Genomic DNA, 15107 nt, shown 5'->3' on the forward strand with positions numbered 1-15107 from the left:
ATCTATACCTGTCTATCTGGTTAGGGTTACTACTACACCATCTATACCTGTCTATCTGGTTAGGGTTACTACTAGCTACACCATCTATACCTGTCTATCTGGTTAGGGTTACTACTAGCTACACATCTATACCTGTCTATCTGGTTAGGGTTACTACTACACCATCTATACCTGTCTATCTGGTTAGGGTTACTACTAGCTACCCCATCTATACCTGTCTATCTGGTTAGGGTTACTACTACACCATCTATACCTGTCTATCTGGTTAGGGTTACTACTACCCATCTATACCTGTCTATCTGGTTAGGGTTACTACTACACCATCTATACCTGTCTATCTGGTTAGGGTTACTACTACACCATCTATACCTGTCTATCTGGTTAGGGTTACTACTACACCATCTATACCTGTCCTATCTGGTTAGGGTTACTACTACACCATCTATACCTGTCTATCTGGTTAGGGTTACTACTACCCCATCTATACCTGTCTATCTGGTTAGGGTTACTACTACCCCATCTATACCTGTCTATCTGGTTAGGGTTACTACTACCCCATCTATACCTGTCTATCTGGTTAGGGTTACTACTACACCATCTATACCTGTCTATCTGGTTAGGGTTACTACTACCCCATCTATACCTGTCTATCTGGTTAGGGTTACTACTACCCCATCTATACCTGTCTATCTGGTTAGGGTTACTACTACCCCATCTATACCTGTCTATCTGGTTAGGGTTACTACTACCCCATCTATACCTGTCTATCTGGTTAGGGTTACTACTACACCATCTATACCTGTCTATCTGGTTAGGGTTACTACTACACCATCTATACCTGTCTATCTGGTTAGGGTTACTACTACCCCATCTATACCTGTCTATCTGGTTAGGGTTACTACTACACCATCTATACCTGTCTATCTGGTTAGGGTTCTACTAGCTACACCATCTATACCTGTCTATCTGGTTAGGGTTACTACTAGCTACCCATCTATACCTGTCTATCTGGTTAGGGTTACTACTACCCCATCTATACCTGTCTATCTGGTTAGGGTTACTACTACCCCATCTATACCTGTCTATCTGGTTAGGGTTACTACTACACCATCTATACCTGTCTATCTGGTTAGGGTTACTACTAGCTACACCATCTATACCTGTCTATCTGGTTAGGGTTACTACTAGCTACCCCATCTATACCTGTCTATCTGGTTAGGGTTACTACTACCCCATCTATACCTGTCTATCTGGTTAGGGTTACTACTACACCATCTATACCTGTCTATCTGGTTAGGGTTACTACTACACCATCTATACCTGTCTATCTGGTTAGGGTTACTACTACCCCATCTATACCTGTCTATCTGGTTAGGGTTACTACTACACCATCTATACCTGTCTATCTGGTTAGGGTTACTACTACACCATCTATACCTGTCTATCTGGTTAGGGTTACTACTACACCATCTATACCTGTCTATCTGGTTAGGGTTACTACTACACCATCTATACCTGTCTATCTGGTTAGGGTTACTACTAGCTACACCATCTATACCTGTCTATCTGGTTAGGGTTACTACTACCCCATCTATACCTGTCTATCTGGTTAGGGTTACTACTACACCATCTATACCTGTCTATCTGGTTAGGGTTACTACTAGCTACACCATCTATACCTGTCTATCTGGTTAGGGTTACTACTAGCTACCCCATCTATACCTGTCTATCTGGTTAGGGTTACTACTACCCCATCTATACCTGTCTATCTGGTTAGGGTTACTACTACCCCATCTATACCTGTCTATCTGGTTAGGGTTACTACTACACCATCTATACCTGTCTATCTGGTTAGGGTTACTACTAGCTACACCATCTATACCTGTCTATCTGGTTAGGGTTACTACTAGCTACCCCATCTATACCTGTCTATCTGGTTAGGGTTACTACTACCCCATCTATACCTGTCTATCTGGTTAGGGTTACTACTACACCATCTATACCTGTCTATCTGGTTAGGGTTACTACTACACCATCTATACCTGTCTATCTGGTTAGGGTTACTACTACACCATCTCTACCTGTCTATCTGGTTAGGGTTACTACTACACCATCTATACCTGTCTATCTGGTTAGGGTTACTACTAGCTACACCATCTATACCTGTCTATCTGGTTAGGGTTACTACTAGCTACACCATCTATACCTGTCTATCTGGTTAGGGTTACTACTACCCCATCTATACCTGTCTATCTGGTTAGGGTTACTACTAGCTACACCATCTATACCTGTCTATCTGGTTAGGGTTACTACTACACCATCTATACCTGTCTATCTGGTTAGGGTTACTACTAGCTACACCATCTATACCTGTCTATCTGGTTAGGGTTACTACTACCCCATCTATACCTGTCTATCTGGTTAGGGTTACTACTACACCATCTATACCTGTCTATCTGGTTAGGGTTACTACTAGCTACCCCATCTATACCTGTCTATCTGGTTAGGGTTACTACTACACCATCTATACCTGTCTATCTGGTTAGGGTTACTACTACACCATCTATACCTGTCTATCTGGTTAGGGTTACTACTACCCCATCTATACCTGTCTATCTGGTTAGGGTTACTACTACACCATCTATACCTGTCTATCTGGTTAGGGTTACTACTAGCTACACCATCTATACCTGTCTATCTGGTTAGGGTTACTACTACCCCCACCATCTATACCTGTCTATCTGGTTAGGGTTACTACTACCCCATCTATACCTGTCTATCTGGTTAGGGTTACTACTACACCATCTATACCTGTCTATCTGGTTAGGGTTACTACTACACCATCTATACCTGTCTATCTGGTTAGGGTTACTACTACACCATCTATACCTGTCTATCTGGTTAGGGTTACTACTACCCCATCTATACCTGTCTATCTGGTTAGGGTTACTACTAGCTACACCATCTATACCTGTCTATCTGGTTAGGGTTACTACTACACCATCTATACCTGTCTATCTGGTTAGGGTTACTACTACACCATCTATACCTGTCTATCTGGTTAGGGTTACTACTAGCTACACCATCTATACCTGTCTATCTGGTTAGGGTTACTACTACCCCATCTATACCTGTCTATCTGGTTAGGGTTACTACTAGCTACACCATCTATACCTGTCTATCTGGTTAGGGTTACTACTACACCATCTATACCTGTCTATCTGGTTAGGGTTACTACTACCCCATCTATACCTGTCTATCTGGTTAGGGTTACTACTACCCCATCTATACCTGTCTATCTGGTTAGGGTTACTACTAGCTACACCATCTATACCTGTCTATCTGGTTAGGGTTACTACTACACCATCTATACCTGTCTATCTGGTTAGGGTTACTACTACACCATCTATACCTGTCTATCTGGTTAGGGTTACTACTACACCATCTATACCTGTCTATCTGGTTAGGGTTACTACTACCCCATCTATACCTGTCTATCTGGTTAGGGTTACTACTACACCATCTATACCTGTCTATCTGGTTAGGGTTACTACTACACCATCTATACCTGTCTATCTGGTTAGGGTTACTACTACACCATCTATACCTGTCTATCTGGTTAGGGTTACTACTAGCTACACCATCTATACCTGTCTATCTGGTTAGGGTTACTACTACACCATCTATACCTGTCTATCTGGTTAGGGTTACTACTACCCCATCTATACCTGTCTATCTAATATAATAACATGCCATTTAGCAGACGCTTTTATCCAAAGCGACTTACAGTCATGCGTGCATACATTTCTTTTTTGTGTATGGGTGGTCCCGGGGATCGAACCCACTACCTTGGCGTTACAAGTGCCGTGCTCTACCAGCTGATTTACAGAGGACCACTATCAGAGGACCACTATCAGAGGACCACTATCAGAGGACCACTATCAGAGGACCACTATCAGAGGACCACTATCAGAGGACCACTATCAGAGGACGTCTGTCTCTACCAGTCTGTCTCTACCAGTCTGTCTCTACCAGTCTGTCTCTACCAGTCTGTCTCTACCAGTCTGTCTCTACCAGTCTGTCTCTACCAGTCTGTCTCTACCAGTCTGTCTCTACCAGTCTGTCTCTACCAGTCTGTCTCTACCAGTCTGTCTCTACCAGTCTGTCTCTACCAGTCTGTCTCTACCAGTCTGTCTCGTCCTGTGTGTACCTGTCTGACTGGAGATATATCTTGCCTTCACAGAGGCTCCTTCCTCAGGGATGTCCAAGAATGGATACTTCTTTCAGGAAATGGGTGAGTAGCACTGTACTATAGGGTGCTATTACCACCAGATATTCTGTGGTGTGCAGTATGAGCAGAGGGGAAGGAGAGCAGAAACAGATGTCTCTCCATGTAGCCCCTAAGCAATTATCCCCCACAGATGTTGACTACATCCCAAATGGCACCCTATTCCCTATATAGTGCACTACTTTAGACCAGAGAATGGCACCCTATTCCCTATATAGTACACTACTTTAGACCAGAGAATGGCACCCTATTCCCTATATAGTACACTACTTTAGACCAGGTCCCATAGGGCTCTGCACTATTTATGGAATAGGGTACCATTTGGGACACAAGCATCCAATCTGCAATTCCACAGAGACTGAACATGGACAAACCTTTTATCCACACGTAAATGCAATTACATTATGGTCCCATTATGGTTACATTGTGGTCACATTGTGGTCACATTATGGTCAAATTATGGTCACATTACGTTCTAAAAGAGAGTGCAGTAACCTCCATACAACTTCAGGGTTTCCTTAGGAAAGATGTATGTTGTGAGAGATATTTAAATTGACATGTTTGTCATTAAGAACACACTCTGAACCAGAGTGACTCACAGTCAGTGGATAAATAACCACATATCAGTCATTACATTCATCTAAGGTAATTAAATAAGGAGATGATTGTGGACTACAGGAAAAGGAGGACTGACCATGCCCCCATTCTCATCGACGGGGCTGTAGTGGAGCAGGTTGAGAGCTTCAAGTTCCTTAGTGTCCACATCACCAAAAAACTATCATGGTCCAAAAACACGAAGACAGTCGTGAAGAGGGCATGACAACACCTTTTTCCCCTAAGGAGCCTGAAAAGATTTGGCATGGGTCCGCAGATCCTCAAAGAGTTCTACAGCTGCACCATCGAGAGCATCCTGACTGGTTGCATCACTGCCTGGTATGGCAACTGCTCAGCCTCCGACCGCAAGGCACTACAGAGGGTAGTGTGTATGGCCCAGTACATCACTGGGGCCAAGCTTCCTGCCATCCAGGACCTCTCTACCACGCGGTGTCAGAGGAAGGCCCTAAAAATTGTCAAAGACTCCAGCCACCCTAGTCATAGACTGTTCTCTCTGCTACCGCATGGCAAACGGTACCGGAGCACCAAGTCTAGGTCCAAAAGGCGTCTTAACAGCTTCTACACCCAAGCCATGAGGCTCCTGAACAGCTAATCAATTGGCTACCAGGACTATTTGCATTGTAACCCCCCAGTAATATACAGTACCGGTCAAAAGTTTTAGAACACCTACTCATTCAAGGGTTTTTCTTTATTTTTACTATTTTCTACATTGTAGAATTATAGTGAAGACATCAAAACTATGAAATAACACAGAATCATGTCGTAACCAAAAAATTGTTAAACAAATCAAAATATATTTGATATTTGATATTCTTCAAATAGCCACCCTTTGCCTTGATGACAGCTTTGCACACTCTAGGCATTCTCTCAACCAGCTTCACCTGGAATGCTTTTCCAACAGTCTTGGAGGAGTTCCCACGTGCTGAGCACTTGTTGGCTGCTTTTCCTTCACTCTGCGGTCCGACTCATCCCAAACCATCTCAATTTGGTTGAGGTCGGGGGATTGTGGAGGCCAGGTCATCTGATGCAGCACTCCATCACTCTCCTTCTTGGTAAATTAGCCCTTACACAGCCTGGAGGTGTGTTGGGTCATTGTCCTGTTGAAAAACAAATGATAGTCCCACTAAGCCCAAACCAGATGGGTTGGCGTATCGCTGCAGAATGCTGTGGTAGCCATGCTGGTTAAGTGTGCCTTGAATTCTAAATAAATCACAGACAGTGTCACCAGCAAAGCACCCCCACACCATCACACCTCCTCCTTCATGCTTTACGGTGGGAACTACACATGCGGAGTTCATCCGTTCACCCACACCACGTCTCACAAAAATATGGCGTCTGGAACCAAAAATCTCAAATTTAGACTCCAGACCAAAGGACAAATTTCCACTAGTCTAATGTCCATTGCTTGTGTTTCTTGGCCCAACCAGGTCTATTCTTCTCATTGGTATCCTTTATTTGTGGTTTCTTTGCAGCAATTCGACCATGAAGGCCTGATTCACACAGTCCCCTCTGAACAGTTGATGTTGAGATGTGTCTGTGGCTTGAACTCTGTGAAGCATTTATTTGGGCTGACTTTGAGGCTGGTAACTCTAATGAACGTATCCTCTGCAGCAGAGGTAACTCTGGGTCTTCCATTCCTGTCGCGGTCCTCATGAGAGCCAGTTTCATCATAGCACTTGATGGTTTTTGCAACTGCACTTTCAAAGTTCTTGAAATGTTCCATATTGACTGTCCTTCATGTCTTAAAGTAATGATGGACTGTCGTTTCTCTTTGCTTATTTGAGCTGTTCTTGTCATAATATGGACTTGGTATTTTACCAAATAGGGCTATCTTCTGTATACCACCCCTACCTTGTCACAACACAACTGATTGGCTCAAACTCATTAAGGAGGAAAGAAATTCCACAAATTAACTTTTAAGAAGGCACACCTGTTAATTTAAATGCATTTCAGGTGACTACCTCATGAAGCTGGTTGAGAGAATGCCAAGAGTGTGCAAAGCTGTCATCAAGGCAAAGGGTGGCTATTTGAAGAATCTCAAATATAAAATATGTTTTGATTTGTTTAACACTTTTTTGGTTACTACATGATTCTGTATGTGTTATTTCATAGTTTTGATGTCTTCACTACAATTCTACAATGCACAAATAAAGAAAAACCCTTGAATTAGAAGGTGTCCAAACTTGACTGGTAGGATTTATAAAATGCATTCGGAAACTATTCAGACCTCTTGACTTTTCCCACATTTTGTTACTGTCACGCCCTGACTCAGGGGACTGTTAATTGTTGAGTCAGGGTGTGTATATTTCGTGTTGTGTTTATTTCTATGTTTAGTTTCTAGATCGTTTAGATCTATGTTGGCCAGGGTGGTTCCCAATCAGAGGCAGCTGTAGCTCGTTGTCTCTGATTGGGGACCATACTTAGGCAGCCTTTTGGCACCAGTCAGTTGTGGGATCTTGTTCCGTATAGGTATGTTATTAGTCTACCTTGGACTTCACGTATCGTTTGTTATTTTTGTCGTGTGTTCAGTACGTCAATAAATATGAATGCATATCACGCTGCGCCTTGGTCCTTCTCGTTAATGAACGAGCGTGACAGTTACGTTACAGCCTTATTCTAAAAAGGATTAGAATAAGGAGCTTACCTAACCTCCAAGGAGGTTAAGGTTAGGGCTCAGGCCCCAGGAATGGTTAGGGTTAGGTATTAGGACTCAGGTCTCTGGAGTGGTTAGGGTTAGGTATTAGGACTCAGGTCTCTGGAGTGGTTAGGGTTAGGTATTAGGACTCAGGTCTCTGGGGTGGTTAGGGTTAGGTATTAGGACTCAGGTCTCTGGAGTGGTTAGGGTTAGGTATTAGGACTCAGGTATCTGGAGTGGTTAGGGTTAGGTATTACGACTCAGGTCTCTGGGGTTAGGGTTAGGTATTAGGACTCGGGTCTCTGGGGTGGTTAGGGTTAGGTATTAGGACTCAGGTCTCTGGGGTGGTTAGGGTTAGATATTAGGACTCGGGTCTCTGGGGTGGTTAGGGTTAGGTATTAGGACTCAGATCTCTGGGGTTAGGGTTAGGTATTAGGACTCAGGAGTGGTTAGGGTTAGGTATTAGGACTCAGGTCTCTGGAGTGGTTAGGGTTAGGTATTAGGACTCAGGTCTCTGGGGTGGTTAGGGTTAGATATTAGGACTCAGGTCTCTGGGGTTAGGGTTAGGTATTAGGACTCGGGTCTCTGGGGTGGTTAGGGTTAGGTATTAGGACTCAGATCTCTGGGGTTAGGGTTAGGGTTAGGTATTAGGACTCAGGAGTGGTTAGGGTTAGGTATTAGGGCTCAGGTCTCTGGAGTGAATAGGGTTAGGTATTGGGACTCAGGTCTCTGGGGTGGTTAGGTATTAGGACTCAGGTCTCTGGAGTGGTTAGGGTTAGGTATTAAGACTCAGGTCTCTGGAGTGGTTAGGGTTAGGTATTAGGACTCAGGTCTCTGGAGTGGTTAGGGTTAGGTATTAGGACTCAGGTCTCTGGAGTGGTTAGGGTTAGGTATTAGGACTCAGGTCTCTGGAGTGGTTAGGGTTAGGTATTAGGACTCAGGTCTCTGGAGTGGTTAGGGTTAGGTATTAGGACTCAGGTCTCTGGAGTGGTTAGGGTTAGGTATTAGGACTCAGGTCTCTGGAGTGGTTAGGATTAGGTATTAGGACTCAGGTCTCTGGGGTGGTTAGGGTTAGGTATTAGGACTCAGGTCTCTGGGGTGGTTAGGGTTAGGTATTAGGACTCAGGTCTCTGGAGTGGTTAGGGTTAGGTATTAGGACTCAGGTCTCTGGGGTGGTTAGGGTTAGGTATTAGGGCTCAGGTCTCTGGGGTGGTTAGGGTTAGGTATTATTCCTTGCCCCGTGTAGCTCAGTTGGTAGAGCATGGCGCTTGCAATGCCAGGGTTGTGTGTTCGTTTCCCACGGGGGGGCCAGTATGGAAATGTATGTACTCACTAACTGTAAGTCGGTCTGGATAAGAGCGTCTGCTAAATGACTAAAATGTATTAGGGCCAGAGAGGTTACGGTTAGGTCATGGACCCTTTAGTGAGCCGGAGGAGGGTTAGGGTTGGGGGTTAAGGGTCAAGGGCTAGGGTTAAATGTTAAGTGCCAGGGGTTAACCGTATGCTGTTATGTCCTCAGAGCAGCGGGAGGTGGAGCTGGAGGAGGGGCGTGAGGAGTGGGAGGAGGACTCCCCCATCGCCTGCGGTTTACACACCCAGACCAGCCCTGGACCAGGTCAGTGTGTGGAGTAAAATGCGGTGTCATTCACATTTTTCATTTTGTATTGTCTAAATGCCTTCATCATCAAAGTAGATCATTATAGTCCCCAGCAGTAATGATTGACCTATCAGAACTCTACCTGATGTCAGTATTCTGAGATGTGACCTATCAGTCCTCCTCCTCTCATTCTACAGTAATATAGTGGAACCTCCTCCTCTCATCCTACAGTAATATAGTGGAACCTCCTCTCATCCTACAGTAATATAGTGAAACCTCCTCTCAGCATACAGTAATATAGTGGAATCTCCTCCTCTCATTCTACAGTAATATAGTGGAACCTCCTCCTCTCATCAAACAGTAATATAGTGGAACCTCCTCCTCTCAGCATACAGTAATTTAGTGGAACCTCCTCCACACATCCGACAGTAATATAGTGGAACCTCCTCCAAACATCCTACAGTAATATAGTGGAACCCCCTCTCAATCCTACAGTAATATAGTGGAACCTCCTCCTCTCATCCTACAGTAATATAGTGGAACCTCCTCCTCTCATTCTACAGTAATATAGTGGAACCTCCTCCTCTCATCCTACAGTAATATAGTGGAATCTCCTCCTCTCATCCTACAGTAATATAGTGGAACCTCCTCTCAGCATACAGTAATATAGTGGAACCTCCTCCTCTCATCCTACAGTAATATAGTGGAACCTCCTCCTCTCATCCTACAGTAATATAGTGGAACCTCCTCTCATCCCACAGTAATATAGTGGAACCTCCTCCTCTCATCCTACAGTAATATAGTGGAACCTCCTCTCAATCCTACAGTAATATAGTGGAACCTCCTCCTCTCATCCTACAGTAATATAGTGGAACCTCCTCCTCTCATTCTACAGTAATAGTGGAACCTCCTCCTCTCATCCTACAGTAATATAGTGGAATCTCCTCCTCTCATCCTACAGTAATATAGTGGAACCTCCTCTCAGCATACAGTAATATAGTGGAACCTCCTCCTCACATACTACAGTAATATAGTGGAACCTCCTCCTCTCATCCTACAGTAATATAGTGGAACCTCCTCTCAGCATACAGTAATATAGTGGAACCTCCTCCTCTCATCCTACAGTAATATAGTGGAACCTCCTCTCAGCATACAGAAATATAGTGGAACCTCCTCTCATTCTACAGTAATATAGTGGAAACTCCTCCTCTCATCCTACAGTAATATAGTTGAACCTCCTCCTCTCATCCGACAGTAATATAGTGGAACCTCCTCCTCCTCATATCCTACAGTAATATAATGGAACCTCCTCCTCTCATCCTACAGTAATATAGTGGAACCTCCTCCACACATCCTACAGTAATATAGTGGAACCTCCTCCTCTCATTCGACAGTAATATAGTGGAACCTCCTCCTCTCATCCTACAGTAATATAGTGGAATCTCCTCCTCTCATCCTACAGTAATATAGTGGAACCTCCTCCTCTCATCCTACAGTAATATAGTGGAACCTCCTCTCAGCATACAGTAATATAGTGGAATCTCCTCCTCTCATCCTACAGTAATATAGTGGAACCTCCTCCTCTCATCCTACAGTAATATAGTGGAACCTCCTCTCAGCATACAGTAATATAGTGGAATCTCCTCCTCTCATCCTACAGTAATATAGTGGAACCTCCTCTCAGCATACAGTAATATAGTGGAACCTCCTCCTCACATCCTACAGTAATATAGTGGAACCTTCTCCTCTTCGCATACAGTAATTAAGTGGAACCTCCTCCACACATCCTACAGTAATATAGTGGAACCTCCACACATCCGACAGTAATATAGTGGAACCTCCTCCTCTCATCCTAGAGTCATATAGTGGAACCTCCTCCTCTCATTCTACAGTAATATAGTGGAACCTCCTCCTCTCATCCGACAGTAATATAGTGGAACCTCCTCTCATCCCACAGTAATATAGTGGAACCTCCTCCTCTCATCCCACAGTAATATAGTGGAACCTCCTCCTCTCATCCCACAGTAATATAGTGGAACCTCCTCCTCTCATCCCACAGTAATATAGTGGAACCTCCTCCTCACATCCTACAGTAATATAGTGGAACCTCCTCTCAATCCTACAGTAATATAGTGGAACCTCCTCCTCTCATCCCACAGTAATATAGTGGAACCTCCTCTCAGCATACAGTAATATAGTGGAACCTCCTCCTCACATCCTACAGTAATATAGTGGAACCTCCTCCACACATCCTACAGTAATATAGTGGAACCTTCTCCTCAATCCTACAGTAATATAGTGGAACCTCCTCCTCTCATTCGACAGTAATATAGTGGAACCTCCTCCTCTCATCCTACAGTAATATAGTGGAACCTCCTCCTCTCATTCGACAGTAATATAGTGGAATCTCCTCCTCTCATCCTACAGTAATATAGTGGAACCTCCTCCTCTCATCCTACAGTAATATAGTGGAACCTCCTCTCAGCATACAGTAATATAGTGGAATCTCCTCCTCTCATCCTACAGTAATATAGTGGAACCTCCTCCTCTCATCCTACAGTAATATAGTGGAACCTCCTCTCAGCATACAGTAATATAGTGGAATCTCCTCCTCTCATCCTACAGTAATATAGTGGAACCTCCTCTCAGCATACAGTAATATAGTGGAACCTCCTCCTCACATCCTACAGTAATATAGTGGAACCTTCTCCTCTTCGCATACAGTAATTAAGTGGAACCTCCTCCACACATCCTACAGTAATTTAGTGGAACCTCCACACATCCGACAGTAATATAGTGGAACCTCCTCCTCTCATCCTAGAGTCATATAGTGGAACCTCCTCCTCTCATTCTACAGTAATATAGTGGAACCTCCTCCTCTCATCCGACAGTAATATAGTGGAACCTCCTCTCATCCCACAGTAATATAGTGGAACCTCCTCCTCTCATCCCACAGTAATATAGTGGAACCTCCTCCTCTCATCCCACAGTAATATAGTGGAACCTCCTCCTCACATCCTACAGTAATATAGTGGAACCTCCTCTCAATCCTACAGTAATATAGTGGAACCTCCTCCTCTCATCCCACAGTAATATAGTGGAACCTCCTCTCAGCATACAGTAATATAGTGGAACCTCCTCCTCACATCCTACAGTAATATAGTGGAACCTCCTCCACACATCCTACAGTAATATAGTGGAACCTTCTCCTCAATCCTACAGTAATATAGTGGAACCTCCTCCTCTCATCCTACAGTAATATAGTGGAACCTCCTCCTCTCATTCTACAGTAATAGTGGAACCTCCTCCTCTCATCCTACAGTAATATAGTGGAATCTCCTCCTCTCATCCTACAGTAATATAGTGGAACCTCCTCTCAGCATACAGTAATATAGTGGAACCTCCTCCTCACATACTACAGTAATATAGTGGAACCTCCTCCTCTCATCCTACAGTAATATAGTGGAACCTCCTCTCAGCATACAGTAATATAGTGGAACCTCCTCCTCTCATCCTACAGTAATATAGTGGAACCTCCTCTCAGCATACAGAAATATAGTGGAACCTCCTCTCATTCTACAGTAATATAGTGGAAACTCCTCCTCTCATCCTACAGTAATATAGTTGAACCTCCTCCTCTCATCCGACAGTAATATAGTGGAACCTCCTCCTCCTCATATCCTACAGTAATATAATGGAACCTCCTCCTCTCATCCTACAGTAATATAGTGGAACCTCCTCCACACATCCTACAGTAATATAGTGGAACCTCCTCCTCTCATTCGACAGTAATATAGTGGAACCTCCTCCTCTCATCCTACAGTAATATAGTGGAATCTCCTCCTCTCATCCTACAGTAATATAGTGGAACCTCCTCCTCTCATCCTACAGTAATATAGTGGAACCTCCTCTCAGCATACAGTAATATAGTGGAATCTCCTCCTCTCATCCTACAGTAATATAGTGGAACCTCCTCCTCTCATCCTACAGTAATATAGTGGAACCTCCTCTCAGCATACAGTAATATAGTGGAATCTCCTCCTCTCATCCTACAGTAATATAGTGGAACCTCCTCTCAGCATACAGTAATATAGTGGAACCTCCTCCTCACATCCTACAGTAATATAGTGGAACCTTCTCCTCTTCGCATACAGTAATTAAGTGGAACCTCCTCCACACATCCTACAGTAATATAGTGGAACCTCCACACATCCGACAGTAATATAGTGGAACCTCCTCCTCTCATCCTAGAGTCATATAGTGGAACCTCCTCCTCTCATTCTACAGTAATATAGTGGAACCTCCTCCTCTCATCCGACAGTAATATAGTGGAACCTCCTCTCATCCCACAGTAATATAGTGGAACCTCCTCCTCTCATCCCACAGTAATATAGTGGAACCTCCTCCTCTCATCCCACAGTAATATAGTGGAACCTCCTCCTCTCATCCCACAGTAATATAGTGGAACCTCCTCCTCACATCCTACAGTAATATAGTGGAACCTCCTCTCAATCCTACAGTAATATAGTGGAACCTCCTCCTCTCATCCCACAGTAATATAGTGGAACCTCCTCTCAGCATACAGTAATATAGTGGAACCTCCTCCTCACATCCTACAGTAATATAGTGGAACCTCCTCCACACATCCTACAGTAATATAGTGGAACCTTCTCCTCAATCCTACAGTAATATAGTGGAACCTCCTCCTCTCATTCGACAGTAATATAGTGGAACCTCCTCCTCTCATCCTACAGTAATATAGTGGAACCTCCTCCTCTCATTCGACAGTAATATAGTGGAATCTCCTCCTCTCATCCTACAGTAATATAGTGGAACCTCCTCCTCTCATCCTACAGTAATATAGTGGAACCTCCTCTCAGCATACAGTAATATAGTGGAATCTCCTCCTCTCATCCTACAGTAATATAGTGGAACCTCCTCCTCTCATCCTACAGTAATATAGTGGAACCTCCTCTCAGCATACAGTAATATAGTGGAATCTCCTCCTCTCATCCTACAGTAATATAGTGGAACCTCCTCTCAGCATACAGTAATATAGTGGAACCTCCTCCTCACATCCTACAGTAATATAGTGGAACCTTCTCCTCTTCGCATACAGTAATTAAGTGGAACCTCCTCCACACATCCTACAGTAATTTAGTGGAACCTCCACACATCCGACAGTAATATAGTGGAACCTCCTCCTCTCATCCTAGAGTCATATAGTGGAACCTCCTCCTCTCATTCTACAGTAATATAGTGGAACCTCCTCCTCTCATCCGACAGTAATATAGTGGAACCTCCTCTCATCCCACAGTAATATAGTGGAACCTCCTCCTCTCATCCCACAGTAATATAGTGGAACCTCCTCCTCTCATCCCACAGTAATATAGTGGAACCTCCTCCTCACATCCTACAGTAATATAGTGGAACCTCCTCTCAATCCTACAGTAATATAGTGGAACCTCCTCCTCTCATCCCACAGTAATATAGTGGAACCTCCTCTCAGCATACAGTAATATAGTGGAACCTCCTCCTCACATCCTACAGTAATATAGTGGAACCTCCTCCACACATCCTACAGTAATATAGTGGAACCTTCTCCTCAATCCTACAGTAATATAGTGGAACCTCCTCCTCTCATCCTACAGTAATGTAGTGGAACCTCCTCCTCACATCCTACAGTAATATAGTGGAACCTCCTCTCAGCATACAGTAATATAGTGGAACCTCCTCCTCACATCCTACAGTAATATAGTGGAACCTCCTCCACACATTCTACAGTAATATAGTGGAACCTTCTCCTCAATCCTACAGTAATATAGTGGAACCTACTCCACACATCCTACAGTAATATAGTGGAACCTCCTCCTCACATCCTACAGTAATATAGTGGAACCCCCTCCTCTCATCCTACAGTAATATAGTGGAACCTCCTTTCATCCCACAGTAATATAGTGGAACCCCCTCCT

At 43.9% G+C, this 15107-nt stretch overlaps 1 protein-coding gene across 1 annotated transcript in view; it reads left to right on the top strand.

Moving 5' to 3' along the window:
* The window catches only part of LOC311121494 (solute carrier family 4 member 11-like), a gene marked incomplete at both ends in the record, with an annotated part of 170904 nt that overhangs the window by 12106 nt on the left and 143691 nt on the right, over positions 1-15107 (top strand). Inside the window, 2 exons of the mRNA XM_084195976.1 lie at positions 4244-4294; positions 9058-9153. Of these exons, the coding sequence (XP_084052102.1) occupies positions 4244-4294; positions 9058-9153 (147 nt within the window). The remainder of the gene's footprint in view (positions 1-4243; positions 4295-9057; positions 9154-15107) is intronic.

This window comes from Coregonus lavaretus (assembly GCF_964263955.1).
Source record: "Coregonus lavaretus genome assembly, contig: HAP1_SCAFFOLD_404, whole genome shotgun sequence".
NCBI lineage: Eukaryota > Metazoa > Chordata > Actinopteri > Salmoniformes > Salmonidae > Coregonus > Coregonus lavaretus.